Genomic DNA, 22,524 nt, shown 5'->3' with positions numbered 1-22,524 from the left:
CTGGAGACTTGATCACTGGGAGACCCCACGACAGAGCAGGCAGACACCCAGAACCCGTGAGCTTAAGACTCAGCCACGGAGGCCGAAGACAGGCGGACGCGCCCTCCGGGCCTCTTTGCCTTGACCCACTTGCGGAGAAGGGGGGTGGGGGTGGGGGTGGGGGGCGGTGGAAAGAAGTCCCAGCGGACTACAGTTCCCAGCAGACACCGCGGCGGCCCCTTCCCCCAAGTGCGGCCCCTCTCCGCCGGGGCTGATGGAAAATGTAGTCCCAGACCCGGGGCAGGCCGGTTGAATGGTGTGCCTGTGTCTGTGTGTTTGGAGGGGACTGAGCCCCAGAGCTTCGCAGGCTCCCTCGGGGAGCCCCGGCGTCTCCTCGTCTCTGCAGGCTCTTGGGTTCCGGGGACTCGGTTCAGTTGGATGCTGGGGACCCCCTTGGCTCCCCCAGCACCGTGGGGGTACCCCCATGCTCTGCCCGCGGCCCCCAGCCCCGCTCCGACCCTCGGCGGGCGGCCTGCCCCTTTAAGAGTGGCCCCGCTGACATCACGGCGGGGGGGGGGGGTGGGGGGTGGGCTGGCCCGGCTCCCGGCTCCGCGGCGGCTGCAGGACCCGGCTCCGCTCTGCGCCCGCCTGCTGCTCTGGGGACCCCGGCCCGGGACGCCCCCTCCCGCCTCCTGCAGCCGCCCAGACCCCAGGCTCCGCCCCAGGCCTGGCCAGAGCCCCAGTCCTCCTCAGGGGAGCCCCAGGATTGCCCCCGCGCTCTCTCCTTCTCAGGGTCTCTCTCTCTCTCTCTCCCCCCTGTCTCTCTCTCTCTCTCTCTCTCTCTTTGCCTCTTTCCCTAGCTCAAGGTCTCTGGGTCTCAGCATCTCTCAGCCCAGGGCCTCTGAGCGTCTTCCTGTCTCTTTCTGTCTCTGTCTCTCTGGCCTCTCCACTTCCAGAGCCCCGGAATCTCTGAGCCTGAGGGCAGAGGGGGTCTTAGAGCTGATCTCTGTCTCTCCTTTCCTCTCTCTCTCTCTCTGTCTCTTCTAGGCCGTCTCCGTGTCTCCCCTGGTCCCCAGACCTGCGAGTCTCAGCATCTCTCAGCCTCGAGGTCTCCGTGTGTCCCGGACCCTCGGCCCCGTCTCTCTGCCTCTCTGTGCGCCCCTGCCCCTCTCGGGCTCTCTGCCTCTGTTTCTATTCTCTCTCCCTCCCTGCCTCCCCCATTCTCAAGGCCCAGCTCCCTCCCTCCCTGCAGCCTCCCCCTCCCTTCCCGCCCCTCCCCTCCTCCGCAGTAGCCAATGAGCGGCCGCCGGTCCCAGCTCCCGGCGCCGTCCGCCGAGTGAGGCCGCGGGCGCGGGGGGTGGGGGGTGGGAGGCCGGGAGGGGGCCGGGACGCCGGGCTCCGGGGCGGGGGCGGGGGGCGCGGGCACCGGCGACCCCGGTGGCGGCGGCGGCGGCGGCCGGGGGAAGCCGCGGGGCCGGTCATGCGGCTGCGGGGCCCGCGGCCCGGAGCGTCCGCCCAGCCCTGAGCGAGGTGAGCGCGAGGGGAGGGTCCTGGAAGGAGTGGGGGGTCCCCTTGAGGTGGCTGGAAGCTAGGGGTTGGGGCTAAAAGGGCCCTGAAGGGACCTGGGGTGTGGGATTCTGGCGGTCCGGACGCCCGAGTTCGGGAGGCAATGGGGGGTGGGGGGACATCGGGCCTAGGGAATCCGGGAGGACAGGGTCCGAGGGTCCTGGAGTGGGGCAACTGTACTCTTAATGTCCAAGTCTTAGAGACCGTGGGCCCTGAGGAGGGTGCAGGCCAGGTCCTTGAGGGAGGCCGTCCTGGATGAGCGGGGAGGGCCCGGGCCCGGTGAGAGCAGGATGTGAGTCTGAGAAGGGGTCCCCAGGAACGGAGAATACGTTCCTCAAGAGATTGGAGGGAGACGGAGTTTGGACTTGGGGCTTGGAGAATGGGACCCCTGGGATCCGAAGGATCCGGAATCCAGAAGAGGCTGCGATACAGAAGGATAAGAAGGTGGCTCCAGGCCTGGGGGAGGGTCCCAAAGGAAAAAGGGCTAGAGGAGAATGAGGTCTGGGCAGGCCACTTGGAGTCAGGAGGAATCAGAGCACAGCAGGAGGGGGTTTCTGAGGGGAAGTGAGAAGGGTGTCAGTGGGCAAGGTCCCAGCTGAGAGTCCAAGGAGTCATGGCGGGTGGGGGGAGCTGAGGTCAGCTACCTGGGACTCAGGCAGTCAGGGTGACTGGGGTTTTGATGCTTGTTTCTGAGCTGAGTGGACTGGAAGGGGAGCAAGTAGCTGGCGGTTAAGCCCCGGAGCGTTGGGATGGGGGGATGGGAGGAAAAGCTGGACAGAGCTCTGCCAGACTTGCTTCCCTGACTCCTCCAGGAGGCTGGGGGTGGGGTCTGGTGGGGGGTGAGGGCTCTGGGTGCTGAGATGGGGGGTGGGCGGTGATGAAAGTTGTCTGACTCCAAGATCCTTATTGGCATGGGGCAGAGTTTCAAGGCTCCAAGAATTCTGATTAAAGAAAGCGGGGTCTCAAGTCTTGGCTGCATTGAACGGGGGGGGGGGGGGGGGAGAGAGAGGGAGACACAGAATCCGAAGCAGGCTCCAGGCTCTGAGCCATCAGCCCAGAGCCCGACGCGGGGCTCGAACTCATGGACCGCGAGATCATAACCTGAGTTGAAGTCGGACGCTTAACTGACTGAGCCACCCAGGCGCCCCTTCACCTTCCTAGTTTAAAAAGATGGTGGGGATCCCGGGTATTCAGGGACGTAGAGATCCCTGGATGAAATAGGATGGGAATCCCAAGTTGAGTCCCCCCAAATCATGGGATTGTGTGGTGCAGGGGAAATTTCTTGGCTGGGGGATGGGGGACAAGAGTGGGAAGTATGGGATTATGAGCTCCCTAGCTCGAAACTCCAGCTCCCCGACTGGAACTTGGAAGGCCACGGCTATGAACTGGAGATCTCTCGTGTTTTGAGGCTCCAGCGTTAGAGGGATCAGAATTTCAGGCTGGATGTGTAATTGGAAGTCCTAACATTGGAGGTTAATTCCAGAATCTGGAATCTCTGGTAGGGAATTTGGGGACCTTGTGATGGCACATGAAGGGGGAATCATGGACTTCCTGAGTTGGGGGTTTAGGGTTCAGAGCACTGATCCCTAGTTTGAAAGATGGTCTAGGGTACTCTGGCTAGGGTGCTGAATTGAGGGGGTGGGCGGGTCCCAGCTCATGGTTTTGACACTCTGGAATCTCTAGCCAAAATCCAGGCTCCAGGTCTCTGAGTCCCAGTGTTCTGGGATCCAGCAGTTTGAGATGGAGCCCCAGCATTCCAGGTGAACCTGCCTGGATCTGGGATGGGGGGAGTAGGGTTCTGGAATCTTACATCTGAGTCACGGGCCACGATCTCAGATTGAGGTATCAGATTGAGTTATCAAATTGAGGTCAAGGCACAGGAGCAGAGTCAGAAGGTCATGGGGTCAAGGTCCTGGTGTCAGAACTGGGTATTAAATGTCAAGAGAAGAGTCCAAGTGTTTTAACTTGGGCAGGAGCCTCTGCTCAAGGTCTTGGTTAGTGGGTCCTTGGTTAGTGGGACCCTTACTTAGGGTTCTTCTTGTTAGTGACCCACTTGGGGGATTTCTGGTAACTATTTAGAAACAGACTCCAAGAGAAAAGGGTTAAGGTACCACGAGTCAGGATTGGGGAGATACGCCTGGTTCTTGTGTTGAAATGCCTGGTCAGTGTAAGTTTGAGTCATGGGACCAGGCTCAAGGTTAAGGATTCTGGTGGGGGGCTCGGGAAAGGGCCTAAGGTTAGGGTTGGAGGGCCTGGTTCTGGCATTGAGAATATGGGAGTTGAGTTTCTAGTCAGAGTCATGATATTTGGGACCCAGGTCCAGACACATGGTTGGAGCTAAGGTCCAATCTCTGGATGTGGGCTGAAGGGTTACAGTTGAAAATCTTATTCTGGGGCTGGCGATCTGGTGTGGGGCCTCTCATCAGGATCCAGAACACAGGTGTCAGGTGTGGGAAGGCCAGGCGTGGGGTTGAAGGTTAACAGTTGATGTCACTGGTTCCCATCCAGAAATGGGGTCATGGGTTAGGGCACAGAGGTCAGAGCCTGGGTCCAGTGTCCAGGTGTTTGCTTGGGGTTGGGGAATCTAGTTAGCCCCACCAGGGCTCTCCAGGACAACAGCTTTCTGTCTCTCACTCAGGCCCCGCAGGGCGCCCCCCGCCGCTGACGATGAGTCATTGCAGCAGCCGCGCCCTGACCCTGCTGAGCAGCGTGTTCGGTGCGTGTGGCCTGCTGCTCGTGGGCATCGCGGTCAGCACTGATTACTGGCTGTACATGGAGGAGGGAACGGTGCTGCCACAGAACCAGACCACGGAGGTCAAGATGGCCCTGCACGCAGGCCTCTGGCGAGTCTGCTTCTTTGCAGGTACGGACCTCACCTGCCGTCCATTCAACTGCCCCTGCCTTGCCTGGGACCCAAGAGCCCTTACCTGTACTTCTATCCCTTGGGTTCCAGAAGTCCAGAAACTGGTCCTGTTTTTCTCCTGGAGACCCGACCTCTAGCCCTTGATGTCCTGGATCTGAGAGCCCCATGCTCACACAATTCCAGGGTCCTTAATCCCTGGAGAGTCCGTCAGTCCTTGTCTCCTGGACAGTTCCAGTGTTGAATGGGCAGAATAAAAACCCTGTCTCTCCGGAACTCAGGAGCCTCTCCTCCAGCTTTACCTTCTTATCTTCCCCCCCAGGCCGGGAGAAGGGTCGCTGTGTGGCCTCGGAGTATTTCCTTGAACCGGAGATCAACTTGGTGACGGAAAACACGGAGAATATTCTGAGTGAGGGGAAGCGGGGGCGGGGGGCAGGCAAAGGGGGGGCAGGATCACAGGGAGAGTCCTGGGAGAAAGGGCAGCACCAGGGAAGGGGTGGGGTGGAAGAGAAGGAGTGGAGGCTTGAAAGAAGGCAGAGGCTGGATGAAGAGAACCGGCCAGGTTGATGGGGCGGGGCCTGGCAGTGGGTGGAGTCAACAGGAATGGGTGGGGCCAAACCAAAAGGGGTGGGGCCTGGGCTAAGGAATGGGGCCAGCAGTGCAGGTATGGAAAGGGGAGGAGCCACAAAGGGGGTGGGGATGGTGGGAGTGGAGAGTTAGGGGGAATGGGAAGGTGTCACCCGCCCCCCTCTCAGAGTCTCCCCTCACCCCCTGTCTCTCCCTTTACCCCTCTCTCAGAGACGGTGCGCACAGCCACCCCCTTCCCCATGGTCAGTCTCTTCCTAGTGTTCACGGCCTTCGTCATCAGTAACATCGGCCACATCCGCCCACAGAGGACCATTCTGGCCTTCGTTTCTGGTATCTTCTTCATCCTCTCGGGTGAGCCCAAGGAAAGGACATAGGGGCTGGGGGACTGTTGCTGGTTCCAGGAACCTGTGGTCTCTCTTCCACTAAGAAAGGCACTTCCTTGCTGTGTGATCTGGAGGGGTTGCAGAACCTCTCTGAGCCCCACTTTCCTTCTCTGTGAAATGGAAATCACAGCACCCATTTCACAGCTTGTTGGGAGGACCAAATCATAGTGAATGTTTATGGGGTGCTAATTAGGTATGGGGCTCTGTTCTGGTGCTCTCCACAACCCTGCGAGGTAAATGCTATCAACAGCCCCATTTTACAGATGCAGAAACAAACGCTCAGAGAGATGAAGTCATTTGCTCAGGCCCATACAACCAGTGACACAGAGCTGGGACTCAGCCTCACACCTTTCGCCTCCCGAGGCTGTGTTTTTTAACCACTCCTGATATTTTAGCAGTTAACATATCATAAAGCTCTTTATTTTCTGTGCAACATTGTATTCGAAAATTTTTCAAATAGAAAAGTGGAAAGGATTTTGGAATGAACACCCATGGACGGACCCACCACTTAGAGTCAACTGTTACCCTATTACTAGACTTGCTTTGCCCCGTATCTGTCCATCTATCTATATTTCTATCCATCCATCAATCCACCTTTATTTCTTTATGCAGTTCAAAGAAAAGTGTCCATAAATTTCGCCCCAAAGTATTTCACCATGCACATCATTAGCTACATTTCAATATTTGTTTGTTTCTTCTTTTGAGACATGAGGATCTTTTGCACGAGTGATCTCACACCTTTTCCATAACATCTTTGCCAGGGAGTGTTATTATTAGCACTCACTTGATAAAATGGGGGCACTGAGGCCCACAGTTGTGCAGGGAGTTGCCCAAGATGCATAAACTGGTGCTGGGGGACCGAGTGTCCTGAGCTCCCCTGCAGAGTTCTGTCTTAGGTGTTACCCTCCTCCAATGTCAGCACTGCATGGTCCATTTCAGTCCATCTCAGATCAGTTCAGCCCAGGTCAACTCAGCCCTAACACATTTAACTCATCAATCTGGTCCAACTAACCCCAGTGCATTTTGACTCAGTTCTTCAACCTGGCTCAAATTCATTCAACATAATTTAGTTACACTCCATTCGGGTCCTTCTAATTCAGTTGATATTTTATGAACAAAGCCTGCATACGTCTCATTTCCATTCTGTCCCCTGGGGCCTGCAGTGAGATCCCTCTTTAGTGTTGGCTCCACAGACAGTTGAAGATGGATGTTTGGGTACCCCCAATCTCCTCCCTGCTCCTCAGCCAGCTTTCTCCAGGCCAAACCTCCCCCCTGCCTCCAACCTAACCTGAAGAGACGTTTTCCAGAGAAACCAGGGTGCAACCTGCCTGTAAACTTGAATCGCAGGATGTGGAGGCAGACACTGAGCTGAGCTAAAATAAGGCACGTAGAATATCACCATCCCAGAGCGTCAGAGCCGAAAGGGCTCATCGTTTTTCATACGGAAAAATAGTGTCCTAGAGAGAGAGAGGAAGTGGGGCGAGGGTAGTCGCTTTTATTCAATCTACCCAAAACACTAGAAGGAAAATCCCATTGTTTGCTGTTCACAGAAGGGGTAGCGTAGCCCAGTGACAGAGTAGTCGGTTAGCATAGAGGGTGTTCTCCTCCCAAAACCCAGACTCATGCTCCTGTGGTGCCCCAGGACCTGACTTCCCAAGATCAGGCTGAGGATTGATGGTGCTGTCATGGCTGGAGGTCAGGCCTCTGATGTAACAACAGAGCAATTTGGAGAGATTGAAACCTGCTTCCTAAAGCCCTTCCTTGAGTTCATTTCACAAAATATGGCCTATGGTCATGTGCTTTCAAGGTTTTGGGGTGTAGTGACCGACAGTTCATACTGCTGTGAACCTAGAAAACCCTGCATTCAAATTCTTCCCCTTAACTTCATGGGCTACAGTATGGAATTGCTGAGAGGACAAATCTTTTTTTTTTAATGTTTTTATTTTTATTTTTGAAGGAGAAAGAGACAGAGTGTGAGCAGGGGAGGGGCAGAGAGAGTGGGAGACACAGAATCCAAAGCAGGCTCCAGGTTCTGAACTGTCAGCACAGAGCCTGACATGGGGCTGGAACCCACAAGCTGTGAGATCATGACCTGAGCTGAAGTCAAACACTTAACTGACTGAGCCACCCAGGCACCCCTTAAAAAATGTTTTTAAGTTGATTTATTTTGAGAGAGAGAGAGAGAGAGCACGCAAGTGGGGGAAGGGCAGAGAGAAAGAATCCCACGCAGGCTCCACACTGTCAGCCCATGGGGCTCGAACTCATGAAACCATGAGATCATGACCTGAGCTAAAACCAAGAGTCAGACGCTTAATCGACTGAGCCACCCAGGGGTCTGGAGAAGACAAATCTTAGGGGATAGCAAACCCATGTCGGGCCAAATGGTACCCATTTCAGGCTTTGAGAGCCATAAGGTTGTAGTGTCACAACAACCAGAGGTGCAGCGGTGGGCATGGCTGTGTCCCAGCGATACTATTTACAGATCTTGACATTTGAGTTCCATGTAATTTTCACGAGCCATGAAATATTCTTCTTGTTTTGTTTTGTTTTGTTTTTCTCACCATTTAACAATGGAGAAACCATGCTTAGCTCACAAACCATACAAAGACAAGTGCTGGAGCAAACGGTAGTTTGCTGACCCCTGGTACAGATCATAGATGTGAAGGGCAACCATACATATATACATACATGGTACTAATCACAGCAACAGCCAAAATAATAAGCACTTCATGGAGTGCCATGGTTTGGGGAAGTCTTAAGTGCTTTATGCAGGTTATTTCATTTTCTTTACCTTGTAAGGCAGATGCCACTGTGATTCTCATTCTCCAGGTGAGGAAACAGAAGCACTCACAGGTGACCTTGCTCCATAGTGGAAGCAGGATCCCCCACCCAAGCTTTCACTATGGCACTGTATTGCCCCACCACAATGAAAAATCACACGCAAAAAATGGGGCAGCTGGTTGGCTCAGTCAGTAGAGCATGGGACTCTTGATCTTGGGGTGAGTTTGAGCCCCATGTTGGGTGTAGAGATTACTCAAAAAAATAAGAAAATAAAAAATAAAAAGCTTTTTAAAAAAATCATAAAAATTAAAGAGATTTAAAAGTAGAGGAAAGGATGGAAACAGTACCAGCTTCTTAGATCCTAGAACAGAATAATCTAGTCTATCTGCCTCATGTTCCCAGTGAGGAAACCAAGACTTGGAGAGAGAGACAGGAGTTAGTTGCCCAAGGGCTGGTAAATGGTGGCTTTGGCATTCAATTCTGGATAAAGTGGTGGGAGATTTGGGGCAGGGGAGGGATTGGGTCACACCTGGGTGTTAAGCATCTTTCAGGGAGCATGTTGGGGATGGACTAGTGGGGGGAAAAGAAAAGAAATTGGAAAACCAAGGAGGAAGCTTATGCAGTGGTTTGGGCAAGAGCAGCTGGGGCCTGAGCTGGGCTAGGGATGGAAAGCTAAAGGCAACAGGATGACTTTGACAGAGAAGTAGATCGACAGAAGAATCAATGGAACCAGATGACTGACTCGATATGGTTGGCGAGAGAAGCAGGGTGGAGGATGGAATGTCATTGATTTTCTTTTTCCAGGTCATAAGAAGCATGCTTCCCATGCAAAGCCCATATTAACCCCTGACCTGCAACATGCATCTACTCATTCATTTGCTCATCAAACATTTACCCAGACATCCTACATGCCAGGTCCTGAACAGAGCACTGAAGATGTGGCTGAATCCTAAGTGAGAGCTCACATGCAGTCAGTTACAAAACAGCCGCAATTACCCAACAAATCAAAACTACACACTTGCTTAAATCCCTTCAATGCTCAGTGGATTCCCATTGCACTTAGAATACATCCAAACTCCCCATGCTAGCCTACAAGGTTTTCCATGATTTGGCTACTGCTCAGATCTCTGACCTCATTTCCTAACCCACTAACACTCTCTTCATTGCTTACAACCTCAGCCACACTGGCCTCCTTCTGTTCCTTGAAAATGCTCATCTCAGTCCCATATGAGGACTTTGCACTCATTATCCCTTCATGCTTGGAAGTCTCTTCCTCCTGGTACTCAAAGGGCTTGAACTTTCTCCCTTCAGAGTTTGTCTCCCTGACAACAGTATGTAATATTGCCTCGCCCCCACTATACTATGTACCACATTGCAAACTTTATATTTGTTTCATCACACTTATTGCTATTGTCATCTTATTTGCTTCCTGCCTCCTACCAGAATGTACCCTCCAAAAATACATGGACACTTACAAACATTCTCTCATTTGTGTCTGCAAAGCCTAGATGAGTTGCTGATACAAACTACACATTGAAATATTTGTATGAAGGATGAATGATAAGGACAGCTTAAGGCATTCTGGGAAAGGGGAAGATGTATTAACTTGGTACTGTAGGGTGGTGGAGGGTGGTGGTGGAGTGACCTGGGAGGGCTTCCAAGAGGAGGTGACATCTGAGTAAATGAAGCTGAAAGGGCGAGGGGGAATTTTTCAAGTGAAGAAAGAATAGTGCCTTGTATGGTGGTGGAATTCACAGCAGGTGTTAATGCCCTAGAAAGCTTCTAAGGCAGAGGTAGACTCACGTGCAGCTCTCCATGGTCCTGAAACCGTATTGTTCTAAGGCCGGGTTGTTTCTATTCAGCTTGGAATGTAGGTGATTCTTGCCTAGGGTGATATTCTGAAACAGATGTGGGGCGAGGTGTTGGGGGGGGATGTAGTGGGAGTTGGATCATAGAGAAAGGAAGTGGGGAGGGAAGGAGGGAGAAAGAGAAGAAAGGAGAAAAAAGGGGGAAAGATTATTTTTGGAGAACTAGAGCCACTACAAAATACCCAGGAAGTAGAAAGAATGATGAGAATAACTTTTGCTATTGTTTTTACATGATTTTTAATTACTAAAAAAAAAAAAAAAAAGCAAAAAAAGCCACAAAAAATTCTCTCTCTTTGGAAATATTTGTTTATTTGTTTCCTTATCAACCTTTGCTCCTGACTTGCCTTATGCAGAATGTCTGTTGTTTAGAACTGTAATCTAAAACGGAATCAAGGTGGTTAGCAGGAGTCAGATCGCAGAATCTGGGATGTCAGGCTGAGGAATGAAAAACTTCTGTGCACAACAGGGAGCCAAGGAAGAATTTTGACGAGAAGGCTAGAGTTTGCATGGGTTTTAGAAAGAACCAGTACCTAAAGCAGGGAGATAGGGATTTAAGGGCAATGGTATAAGCATTGACAATAAACTTTAACTGGGCCAGAGGATTTGTGGTTACAAGAAGGTTTTGTTTGTTTGTTTGTTGTTTTGAGAGAGAGAGAGAGAGAGAGAGAGCGAGCAGGGGAAAGGGGCAGAGGGAGAGAGAGAGAATCTCAAGCAGGTTCCATACTAAGCGCACAGTCCAACACAGGGCTCTATCCCATGACCCCGGGTCCATGACCTGAGCTGAAATCAAGAATATGGGGCACCTGGGGGCCCCTGGGTGGTTCAGTCGGTTAAGCAGCTGATTTCGACTCAGGTCATGATCTCGCGGTCCGTGAGTTCAAGCCCCGCGTCGGGCTCTATGCTGACAGCTCGGAGCCTGGAGCCTGTTTCGGATTCTGTGTCTCCCTCTCTCTGACCCTCCCCCATTCATGCTCTGTCTCTCTCTGTCTCAAAAATAAATAAATGTTAAAAAAATTAAAAAAAAAAAAAGAATATGGGGCACCTGGGTGGCTCAGTCGGTCAAGCATCCGACTTCAGCTCAGGCCATGATCTCACGTTTGTGAGTTCGGACCCCACATTGGGCTCTGTGCTGACAGCTCAGAGCCTGGAGCCAGCTTTGGATTCTGTGTTTCCCTCTCTGCCCCTCCGCTGCTCTCTCTCTCTCTTTTAAAAATAAATAAATGTAAAAAAAAAAAAATCGGATGCTCAACCAACTGAGACACCCAGTTACCCCACAAGAAGGGATTTTGATTTATGAGAGATTCAGGAAATAAAATGGACATGACTTGATGACTGAGAATCTTTGGTGGATGAGAGAGAGAGAGAGAGAAAGAGAGAGAAAGAAAGAGAGTAAAATCAGGATGACTTCCCTGGTACCTGACTAGGGTACTAGGGGCATGGGGACTTGAGTGAGTGTGGATTGTCGGATTCCTTTGCTATGTCTTTTCTTTAAGCCTGGTCATCTTTCTGGATCTATCTCGGATGCTTTTCCACCACACTTTGTGGGCCCACCCTTCTTGAATACCAAAATTATGGAATTCTAGAAATTGAAAGTGCTATGGATGTTCAGAGCAAGGAAAAGTTAATTCCTAGAGGAAATGGAGAAATGGGGGGATTTAGCGTGCATTCAAAAAAAGAAAGCAACTAATGAGCTTTGCTAGAAGCTCGAGTTGTTTGGCAAGTATACTCATCCATTCAACTGGTATTTATTATTGTGCTACATGATAGCGATGCAAACAGGAACAAGGTAGTCTAGTTCCAAGCATCCCAGTGGGGGAGATGTATGGTGGAAACAATTACAGATACAAATTACATGTTAGGTAGTAATCAGAGTGACAAAAAAAATAGGACAGGGGAAGGAGAGTAATGGGGGGCATTATCTCAATCATTCCGATCTTTTTTAGATGTTATTTTTTGAGAGAGAGAGAGAGAGAGAGAGAGAGAGAGAGAATGAGCGGGGGAGGTGCAGGCAGAGAGGGAGACATAGAATTGGAAGCAGGCTCCAGGCTCTGAGCTATCAGAATGGAGCCCAATGAGGGGCTTGAACCCACCAGCCATGAGATCATGACCTGAGCTGAAGTTGGACGCTTAACCAACTGAGCCACCTAGGCGCCTCACTCCAATTTTTTTTAAGTTTATGCATTTATTTTGAGAGGGCAGGGTCAGAGAGAGAAGGAGAGGGAGAATCCCAAGCAGGCTCCCCACTGTCAGCCCAGAGCCTGATGTGGGGCTCAATCCCACAACCGTCAGATCATGACCTAAGCCAAAATTAAGAGTCCAATGCTTAACTTACTGGGCCACCCAGTTGCCCCAATCAGTCCAATTTTTTAATGAAAACTTTGAAATCAATAGAAGAGTGCAATGAGCGTTGTATACCTTCCCCCACCCGAATCCTGCACTTTTCTGATGTTTTGCCATATTCTTCCTCTTTTTTTCCACCCTCCTCTTTTTCTCCCCTCTCCCCATGCTTTTCTGGGACATTACCATTTAAAATTAAGTTATGGACATCACAGTAGTTCATCTCTAAACACTGTAGGATGCATCTCTTAAGAGGAAGGGCATTCTACTACACCACCATTATCATACCAAGAAATCTTCCAGTAATGCCATAATATAATTTATTCCATTGGCAGACTGTCCCATTGTTTCAAGAATGCCTTTTATAGCTCCCCTCCCCAAACCAGGATTCAAGCTTGGTTCACACACAGCATTTAGTTCACGTCTCTTTTACTCTAGACTAGTTCCCCCACTATTTTTTTTTTACAACACTGACTTCTAAAATGTACTTCATTATAAAAATACAGAAAGAATAGTATAAATAAGTGAAATCCCGTGTATCCTTCCCTCAGCTTCAAAAAGTTACCAACATATGGCGAATCTTTTTTTAGTCCCACGGCCGTATCTCCCTTCTGCACTTCACTACGTTATTTTAAGGCCAGCCTCTGCCATTAAATCGTTTTTACCCACAAATATTTCAGTATATCTCTGAGAAATAAGTACTTTGTTATTTAACATAGCCATCATGCCCAAACAATTAAGAATAGCTGCTTAATATCATTTAATATCTAGTCAGGGTTCTCCTTCCCCACGTGCCTCATAAATAAGTGCCTTTTTACAGTTTGTCGCAAATCAGGATTCAAATTCCACCTGTGCATTTAGCTGATAGATCTCTGAAGCGTCTTTTAATCTATAATAGTCTCTCTCCTATTTTTTCCTTGCCACTTATTTGTTGGTGAAATCTGGTCATTTGTCTTGTAGAATTCCCACCTCCAGGATTTTTCCCGTTGCCCTCTCATGTTGTGTAATATGCTCATTCATCCCTCTGTTTACCTATAAAACTGTTAATCCAATCCAGGTTTATGGGTTTCCGGTGTGTGTGTGTGTGTGTGTGTGTGTGTGTGTGTGTGTGTTTGGCAAAAAAATACTTCAAAGATAGGTGGTGCTGTTTATATCCTACCGCATTGCATCCAGAGACACAACGCCTGGTTGTCTGTCTTTGGGGGGTGTTAAGAATGATCACTGGATGCAGTGTTACTGGCTTGACCCATATCACTGGCCTTTGGAAGACTGCTGACCAAGGTGTCAGTACAGAAAGTCCCCATGTTAGATCTGTTTGATTGTTTTTCCATGGCGTCGTTTGATTTGTTCCTTGTTGCTGCTTTCTCTGTAACCTGGGAGTCATGTCTACACTAGAGGCTTTATTAGATCCAGGTTGAAAATGTTTGGCGAGCAGATACAGAGGAGTGCTGCGTTCGTATATCCCATCACTTCGGGTGGTGAATAATGTCAGGTCGTTCCCCGTGACGGGAACAAAGTTTGAAACTTTGGTAAAGGTAATGGTCATCAGGGCTGTTCATTGAAAAGGGAGTTTCCTCTTTCTAATGAATAAGTGATTTCTAGGGTGATACTTTGGTACCTTGGGGAGAAAAAAATCCTGTTTTAGAATACCTAGTTTGTTGAATTTCTTTTTGTTGTTCTGGAAAAAAATTTCAACCTACGGAAAAATTAGCCAAAAATAATGCAGGGAACTCACATATACCCTTCCGGTGGACCAAATTTTAATGTTTTGCGATGTTCTCTCTCTTTCTATCCATATTGTATCTGAGATATATAGATTAGATATAGATATAGATATAGATATAGATATAGATATATACCTAAATATATGTATACACTTGAACATAAGTAGCAAACACCTCACCCCTAAATACTTCAGCAAGTATCTCCTAAAAACAAGTGTATCCATTCCCTTTTCTTTCTTTTTTAACGTTTTTATTTATTTTTGAAAGAGAGAGGGAGAGAGACAGATCATGAGCAGGGGAGGGGTAGAGGGAGAGGGAGACACAGAATCCAAAGCAGGTTCTAGGCTCTGAGCTGTCAGCACAGAGCCCGACACGGGCCTCGAACCCACAAACCGTGAGATCATGACCTGGGCTGAATTGGACACTTAACCGACTGAGCCACCCAGGCGCCCCTCCATTCTCTTTTCTAACCACAGTACAATAATCAAATTCAGGAAGTTTAACATTTATACAATATTATAGCTAAAACACAATCCATATTCAAATTTCACCAATGGTCCCAATGCTGTCTTTTGTAGTCATTTCTGCCCCCTCTCATCCCAATTCAGTTTGCAATCTAGGAGCATACGTTGTATATCCCCATCCTGTCTCTTTCATTGCCTTTCATCTTTTATATAGTTCCTGTGCCTTTTTAAAGAAGAAATATCTTTCATGTTGACTTTTTTTGAAGAGCTCAGCCAGTTGTCTAGTGGAATGGCCACAGTTTCCTTAGGAGTGGATTCAGGTTACACATTTCCAGCGGGAAGGCCACGTAAATGGAGTTGTGGCACGCTCACATCAGGAGGTAATGGTGTCAGTCGACTCCACTATTGGTGATGTTCGTTTTGGTCACTTGCTTGAGATGGTATGTTAAGTTCCTTTATGATAAAGGAAGCTTTTATTTTTATTTATTTATTTATTTTTGAGAGAGAGAGAGAGAGAGAGAGAGAGATGAGTGAGTGGGAGAGGGGCAGAGAGAGAAGGAGACACAGAATCCAAAGCAGGCTCCAGGCTCTGAGCTGTCCGATGCGGGACATGAATCCACGAACCTCGAGATCATGACCTGAGCCAATCTCACAATCCCTCAGTCACGATATCATGGTCCATGAGTTCAAGCCCTGCGTGGGGCTCCGTGCTGACAGCTCAGAGCCTGGAGCTTGCTTTGGATTCTGTGTCTCCCTCTCTCTCTGACCCTCCCCCCTCCAAAAAAAATATTAACTTTTTTAATGTTAATTTATTTTTGAGAGAGAGACAGAGTGCTAGCAGGGGAGGGGCAGAGAGAGAGGGAGACACAGAATCCAAAGCAGCTGTCAGCACAGAGCCTGACACAGGGCTCAAACCCATAAACTGTGAGATCATGTCCTGAGCTGAAGTCAAATGCTCAACTGACTGAGCCATCCAGATGCCCCAAGAACCCTCTTCATTTTTAAAAATATTTATTTATTCTAGAGAGAGAGAGAGCACTAGTGGGAGAGAAGCAGAGAGAGGGGGACAGAGGATCCAAAGTGAGCTTGGCACTGACAGCAAAGAGCCCAATGTGGGGCTCAAACTTACAAACCATGAGATCATGACCTGAGCCAAAGTCAGACATGTAACCACCCAGGTGCCCTAGGAACCCTCTTCAGACTAGTCCCTGCATTCTTTTCTGATATGTCCCCATCATTTTTTTTTTTTTTTTGCATATTTCTTTCCTTTATGGCACAATTACACTTTTATTGCCTCTCCCCCAGGCTTCAAATTAGCTACTTCTTCTGGAAGCCCTAGCTTCTTATTTAGTGAGGGATGATATTAGAGACCAAACTCTGGGTGCTTGCTGTGCTCATTGCTGCTGGGGTGTCACTGCTGCTAGGATGCTTCAGGGCACAAAGTGGGGAATCATGTGCTTGTAAAACAGGAGTTTTATACTGACGCCCAGGGTTCTTCCTTACCTCACCCCATTCTTATCTGTGTCTTCCTTTCTTCCAAATGAAAAATTCCAGCTCCCTAAATATCAGTATATTTGAACATTTGCTCAACCCTACACTGCTTAAGAACTGCTACCTCTAGACCACTGCCCCCCAAATCCACTAAGGTTCAAGATTTCTCTGCAGATCTTTTGTCTTTAGAGTGAAATATATCATGAAAGTACTGTATTCAAAAGTCACTTGGAATAATACTTTTACTCCTTCCTGTGGTTGTGCTACTCGTTTGATATAAACTTAGCTTCATTTATTTTTGTTTGTATTCAATTTTAGGTTTTTCTCAATCCTTGTTGGTTTTATCTTTTGAACATATAAAACATTAGCATTGTTCCAAGGGTCCCGATCATGGAAAAATCAGCAACGCCACTTTTCTCTCATCCCTTCCTTCCTCTTCTCACTTACCTCCTGTAGGGGATCAGCCTCGTTTTTTGTTTTCCTTACCATGTCTCTTTTTGCAAAAATAAACAGATGCATATATGCATTTTATGTACTTTTTTTTTTCCTTAAAAGCTAGCATTCTGTGTACTCGTATGTTCTTCCGTGCATTACTCTTTCTTGTTGTTGTTGTTGTTAAGCTGAGTGACAGTGTCTGGAACTCTCACTGAATGGCACACCAGTTCATAGAGACCACCCTCATTCTCATTTCACAGCGGCACAGTCGTCTGCTCTGGGATGTTTTACAATGTATCCCACTCATCCTCTCTGTAAGTTCATCTAGGTCATTTCCGTTGTTTTGCAGTTATGAGTAATGTGGTGAATTAACATGTGCATATGTGCTTTCGTATGGTTGGACAGATAGCTTCAGGGTAAATTCTTATGCGTGAGATGGCTGAGTTAAAGGACAGATACATGTGTGGTTTTGTTAGATTTGGCCAGATTCCCCTCCACAGGGCCTGGGCCATTTTACACTCCCACTAGCAACACGTAAGAGCTGCCGTTTCCCCAGCTTCACCAAAAGAACATGTTGTGAAGGTTATTAACTTTTGGTGACCTGATGGTTGAGAAACAGTATCTCTTCACAGTTCCCATTTCTTCTATTCTGAGTAAAGGAGCATTTTTAAAAATGTTTATTTATTTATTTATTTTTTTTTTAATTTTTTTTTCAACGTTTATTTATTTTTGGGACAGAGAGAGACAGAGCATGAACGGGCGAGGGGCAGAGAGAGAGGGAGACACAGAATCGGAAACAGGCTCCAGGCTCTGAGCCATCAGCCCAGAGCCCGACGCGGGGCTCGAACTCACGGACCGTGAGATCGTGACCTGGCTGAAGTCGGACGCTTAACCGACTGCGCCACCCAGGCGCCCCAAAAATGTTTATTTATTTTGAGAGAGAGAGACAGAGAGAGAGAGCAGGGGAGGGGCAGAGAGAGAGGGAGAAAGAGAATCCCAGGTAGGCTCTGCACGGTCGGCACAGAGCCCGATGCAGGGGTCCATCTCATGAACCCATGAGATCATGACCTGAGCCAAAACCAAGAGTTGGATGCTTAACCGAATGAGCCACCCAGGCACCCCAAGAGCATTTTTTTTTTTAAACAAGGAGCTCAAAGAAGGGACAAAGGAAGAGAGATGTAAATGAAGTGAAAGAGAGACTTGGAGAAGCCTGGAGGAAGAGTCTTGCAGTTGGAGGGAACAGCAGGAGCAAAGGCCCTGAGACAGAAATAAGCTGGACAAGTTCAAGGCAGGGTGAGACAGTCACGCGATCTAAGTAGAGGGAGCTCAGAGAAACTGACCCAGGGATGAGGCTGGTGACACTCAGATCGTGTACGCGTTGCAATTCAGGGGTCAGGAAAGTTTTCCTGTAAAAGGCCAGATATGAATATCCTCAGCGATACAGGCTGTATTTGCCACTGTGAGTGCGGGCCACACAGGAGCAAAGGGGTGTGGCTGTGCACCAATAAAATTTTATTTATAGACCCTGACATTAGAAATTCATATACTTTTTTCTTAAGTTCACTTATTTATTTTGAGAGAGAGAGAGAGAGAGCACAAGCTGGGGAGGGGCAGAGAGAGAGAGAGAGAGAGAGAGAGAGAGAATCCCAAGTGGCCTCCACGCTGTCAGCACAGAGCCCAACGCGGGGCTTAAACTCAAGAACCGCGACATCATGACCTGAACTGACACCGAGAGTCAGAAGCTTAACCGACTGAGCCCCCCAGGCCGCCCCTGAAATGCATATACTTTTTGAACTGAGGTATTCTAATTCACAAAACACAAAGTTGGTATGATTCAGTGGTTTTCGTATATTTGCAAGGTGGTATAACCATCCCTATCACCCGATCTCACAACATTTTCATTACTCCAGAAAGAAACCTCTTACCCTTTAACAACAGTCGGAATCTCCCCTCCACCCCATTCCTTGGCAGCCGCTAATCTACTCTCTGTGTCTACGGATTTGCCTATTTTCAACATCACATATAAATGGAACCCTACAGCACGCATCTGTCTTCCTTCTCTTGAGCTTATTTTCTAAGTTCATCCACGTGGCCGTATATATCAGTATGCCGTTCCTTTTTTTGGCTGAATAATATTCCTTTATATGGCTATACCACATTTTGTTTATCCACTTAGTTGATAGACATTTGGGTTGTTTCCGCTTTTCGGCTATTAAGAATGCTGCTACAAACATTCATGCAAAGTTTTTGTGTGAACATATGTTTCCTATTCTCTTGGGTGGAGATCCCTAGTGGAGGAATCGCTGGGTCATGTGGTAATTCTATCTTTAACACTTTTAGGAACTGCCAACTGAAATTCGCATACTTTTTACATGCCACAAAATATCATTCTTCTTTTGATTTTTTTCCCAACAATTTAATTCTATGAAAGCCATGCTTAGCTAGAAGGGCCATACAAAAACAGGATGTGAGTGGGGTTTAGCCTATGGCGCACAGTTTGTTGTTGTTATTATTATTCATAGTCTCAACCCAGGCCTCATCCTTTAGGACTCAGACAAAGACCATTCTTCCAGGAAGATTTCCTTGGCTTCCCCTGCCCCTGCCTCTGTCCCTGCCCCTCACCTATGTGGGCTGGTGCCTCTTCTGGACCTAGAGAACTCTGTGTTACTACTTCCCTTACTGTGCATATCACCGCGTATGCCACGACTGACCAATGCCCACATCTGCCTTCCCCAATTGCTCTGTGAGCTCCTGGACAGCAGATTAGGGGAGGAGTGAGGAGAGGAAGTTCATTCATCTCTGCAATCCCTGCACCCAGCCAAGGCCCAGCACAAGGGGCTTCAGGAAAAAAAAAAAAAAAAAAAAGGAATTTAGTTCAGGACCCAGCAGGGAAGAGAGGGGAGGGGGCAGGAAGGGGCGGCAGTGATATGGGGGAGGAGCTGGGGCTGGAGCAAGGGATTCACTGCTAACGGCCCAAGGGCCCCTTCTGCTTCCCCCAGGCCTCTCCTTGGTGGTGGGCTTGGTTCTTTACATTTCCAGCATCAATGACGAGGTCATGAACCGGCCCAGCAGCTCTGAGCAGTATTTCCACTATCGCTACGGGTGGTCTTTTGCCTTCGCCGCTTCCTCCTTCCTACTGAAAGAGGTGATGTCTGCGGGCCCCAGACTTGAATGGAGAGGGCTCTGGGGGCCCTCATTCCTGGGTCCAGGAGGAAGAGGAAGCTGGGGGTGTAGACTTTGGATTGAAGAGGGAGGTGGCAGCTGAGGGCCTAACCTCTGGGTCCTGGAGGAGGGGTCTGGGAGCTCCCAACTTCTGGGGTCCTGGGGGAGGAGGGGCTGGGAGGCTGGACTCCTGGGTCTGAGCGAGATGGGGGTGGGGGGTCTGGAGTCTTGGGGTCATCGGGAGCTCGGGGTGGGGGGCCAGCCTCTGGGACTCTGATCATGCGTTGCCACAGGGGGCTGGCGTGATGTCCGTGTACTTGTTCACCAAGCGCTACGCGGAGGAGGAGATGTACCGTCCGCACCCGGCCTTCTACCGCCCGCGACTCAGCGACTGCTCGGACTACTCCGGCCAGTTTCTGCAGCCCGAGGCGTGGCGCCGCGGCCGCAGCCCCTCCGACATCTCCAGCGACGTCTCCATCCAGATGACTCAGAACTACCCTCCAGCCATCAAGTACCCGGACCACCTGCACATCTCCACCTCGCCGTGCTGAGGCCTGCCCCTCGGAGCCCCCCTCTCCTCCTCTTCCTCCTCCTCCTCTTCCTCCCCCTCCTTCGCAGGGGTCTCCAGCCCCACAGCTCCGCACCCTCCCTCCGGGCTTCAGGATGCGTCCGGGAGGACTGCGCGCACGCTACAGCCGCGTCCGCTTCCCGGTGGCCCCGCCCCGCCGCCCTAGCCCCTCCCACTTTCCAAGGGCTCCTCCCCCTATCGGTCCCGTCCTCTTGCAGACGGCCCCGCCTCCTCTCCCTGGGGCCCGCCCCTTTCCTCGGGCCCCGCCCCGCCCCTCCAGTTTCCTCCCCACCGGTTTCCCTCCTGTGCGCACCCAGCGCGCACCCAGCGCGCAGGGCCCGCGGTGCCCAGCGCCCACGCACCCTGAGCCCCGCAACCCGCCGCCGCCTCGCCGCAGGGGCGCTGGGCTGGAGAGTAGGTTCGGCAGCCGCCTGGAATGCCAACCATTCTCTTCTCCCCTGGGCCCCCGACTTCTCTCTTCGCCCGCCCACTCTCATCTCCCGACCTTCCCGGTCCTTGGGTGCGGTGGGCGGCCTTCCTGCTGTGCCGGCGGCTGCGGGGTGGAGCGGGGCGCTGGACGCCGGGGCGTGGTTAACCTGGCGTTCCCTCCCACCCCGCCTCCCCACAGTTCTCCGCTCCCCTGGGAGGCCCCGTTCTTCCTCCCCGGCTGGGCTCTTCTTGACCTCTTGAAGGTCGCCTGCCTTTTAGGGGGCGCCGTCTAACGGATCTCCTTGCTTTCTCAGCTGCCCTGGGCTTCTTTTTCTTCCTGCTCTTCTTCCTCTTCCTCCACTCTGTCTCCCTCCTTTCTGCCCGCGCATCCAAAGCCCCTAGGTGCATCTAGCCCCGCACACCACAGGACAGGGATGGAGACCCTAGGGTTCGAGGGAATTCCTCTGTGCCACTTCCACACCTGTGCCCGCCTCTTCCCCCTCGAGGACCCGTCGGGGGAGGGAGAGGCAGTAGCGGGGGTCGAAACCCCCCAAACCTCGAAGTCTTCCATTTTCTGGCACTCCCCCCTCATTGAAGTCCCCCTTCCCATCTCAGACCACCCCCCCCCCCAACTCTGGCCTCTTTCAAGGGTCCGTCCGCCCCCTTGGACAGATTTGGGGGGAAGGTCACCAGAAACTCGCCCTCCACCCTTATTGGGGGAGAGAGGGCGAGGTAGCACAGTGTTGTACAACGAACCAGAAAGGCCCCCGGGGTGGGGGGAGGGGGGCAGGGGGAGGGACGGGGGCTTTTAGTTTGCATCTTAAGTGGGAGGGGGGAGGGGGGACTGCAGCAGTTAACCTGTCTTTACGCAGCGATTTTTAACGAGGCTGGGGGGAGGGGGGCTTTGGGGTGGGGGAAGGGGTGGGGTGGGGGGCCTGGCTCTGTTATTTGCCGTGTATCATATGTAAATACCAACAGAAACTTCAATAAACTTTATTTCAAACACGTCTCCGCCTGCCCAGGGGGAGGGCATTGGATACAGGGTCTGGGTCCAGGTCTCTATAACCCCCAGGGGTCGGGGCCTCGCGTCCTGCAGAATAAGGTTAGATTGGTTTCTGTTTAAGTTGCTTCATCATCGTTATTAACAGCAACTCTTTATAATTCGGTGCGTGTAAAGCATGTAGGACAGCAAATGACACCCACCAGGACCAATAAAAATTAACTCTTGGTGTTAACCGTGACCACTTAGAGTACTGTTACTATTCCTTGCCTTCCTTCTATGTTCATTGCTTCATTTAGTTTTCTCCCCAAGCCTTCACGTTGAGTTTGCTGAAGTCATTTTGCAGGTAGGGCCACGGAGGTGAAATGACTCACCCAGGGTCACAGGTGGAAACCCGGCAGAGACAAAGCTGAAAGGAGATTCATCTGGTTCCAAAACCTGATGCCTTGTCTGGGCTTAGCCTCTTGGGTACAGACAGGACAGCTCCGGCCGTCACCACCACACTTACCAAGCTACCATTAGGTGCCAGACTCTGCTGCACGCTTTCCATGGGTTCTCCCAAACCTCCTGGGAACGAGGCTTTGCAGACGACCCCACTTTGCAGATGAACCGGCACTGGGCACTCCCCTCGGGGAACTGAGATCACCCAGCCGGTAAGGAGCAAAGACTTTCCACCCAGGCCTGTCCGATCCCAGAACCTACTCTCTCTCTCTCTCTCTCTCAGCCACTATGTTTCACTACCACGACTTTGATGCAAACTCATTCTGTGACCTTGAGAAGTCTTTTAAACTCTGGGGCTTCAGTTACTTTTTTCTGTAAAAAGGAAGGGGGATGGGCTACAAGGACTCCAACTCCCTCTGGAACAGGGAGAGTGGCAGGGGCAGGTTAG

The 22,524-nt window shown here is 50.3% G+C and overlaps 1 protein-coding gene across 2 annotated transcripts; it reads left to right on the top strand.

Annotated features, from left to right (window-relative positions):
- Positions 1–1,373: 1,373 nt before the first annotated feature.
- Positions 1,374–21,383, top strand: CACNG7 (calcium voltage-gated channel auxiliary subunit gamma 7). 2 transcript variants are annotated; one of them, XM_045441617.1, is made up of 6 exons: positions 1,374–1,509; positions 4,184–4,408; positions 4,728–4,814; positions 5,204–5,323; positions 19,476–19,621; positions 19,932–21,383. In XM_045441617.1, the coding sequence occupies exons 2-6, from the start codon at positions 4,213–4,215 to the stop codon at positions 20,187–20,189; spliced, it is 807 nt and encodes a 268-aa protein (XP_045297573.1). In that variant the 5' UTR covers positions 1,374–1,509; positions 4,184–4,212; the 3' UTR covers positions 20,190–21,383. The 2 variants fall into 2 exon arrangements, with proteins under 2 accessions (XP_045297573.1, XP_045297572.1); XM_045441616.1 differs by having other exon boundaries at positions 1,375–1,509; positions 5,204–5,344.
- Positions 21,384–22,524: the final 1,141 nt, after the last annotated feature.

The sequence above is a fragment of the Leopardus geoffroyi genome, chromosome E2, assembly GCF_018350155.1.
Source record: "Leopardus geoffroyi isolate Oge1 chromosome E2, O.geoffroyi_Oge1_pat1.0, whole genome shotgun sequence".
NCBI lineage: Eukaryota > Metazoa > Chordata > Mammalia > Carnivora > Felidae > Leopardus > Leopardus geoffroyi.
Note: the sequence above shows the minus strand (reverse complement) of the source record. Positions and strands in the feature narration are given on the sequence as shown.

Coding starts and splice junctions, on each gene's coding strand:
- CACNG7 (XM_045441616.1), top strand. CDS start 4,213: ATGAGTCATTGCAGCAGCCGCGCCCTGACCCTGCTGAGCAGCGTGTTC. Junction 5,345..19,475: donor TATCTTCTTCATCCTCTCGG/GTGAGCCCAAGG, acceptor TGCTTCCCCCAG/GCCTCTCCTTGGTGGTGGGC. Junction 19,622..19,931: donor CCTCCTTCCTACTGAAAGAG/GTGATGTCTGCG, acceptor GCGTTGCCACAG/GGGGCTGGCGTGATGTCCGT.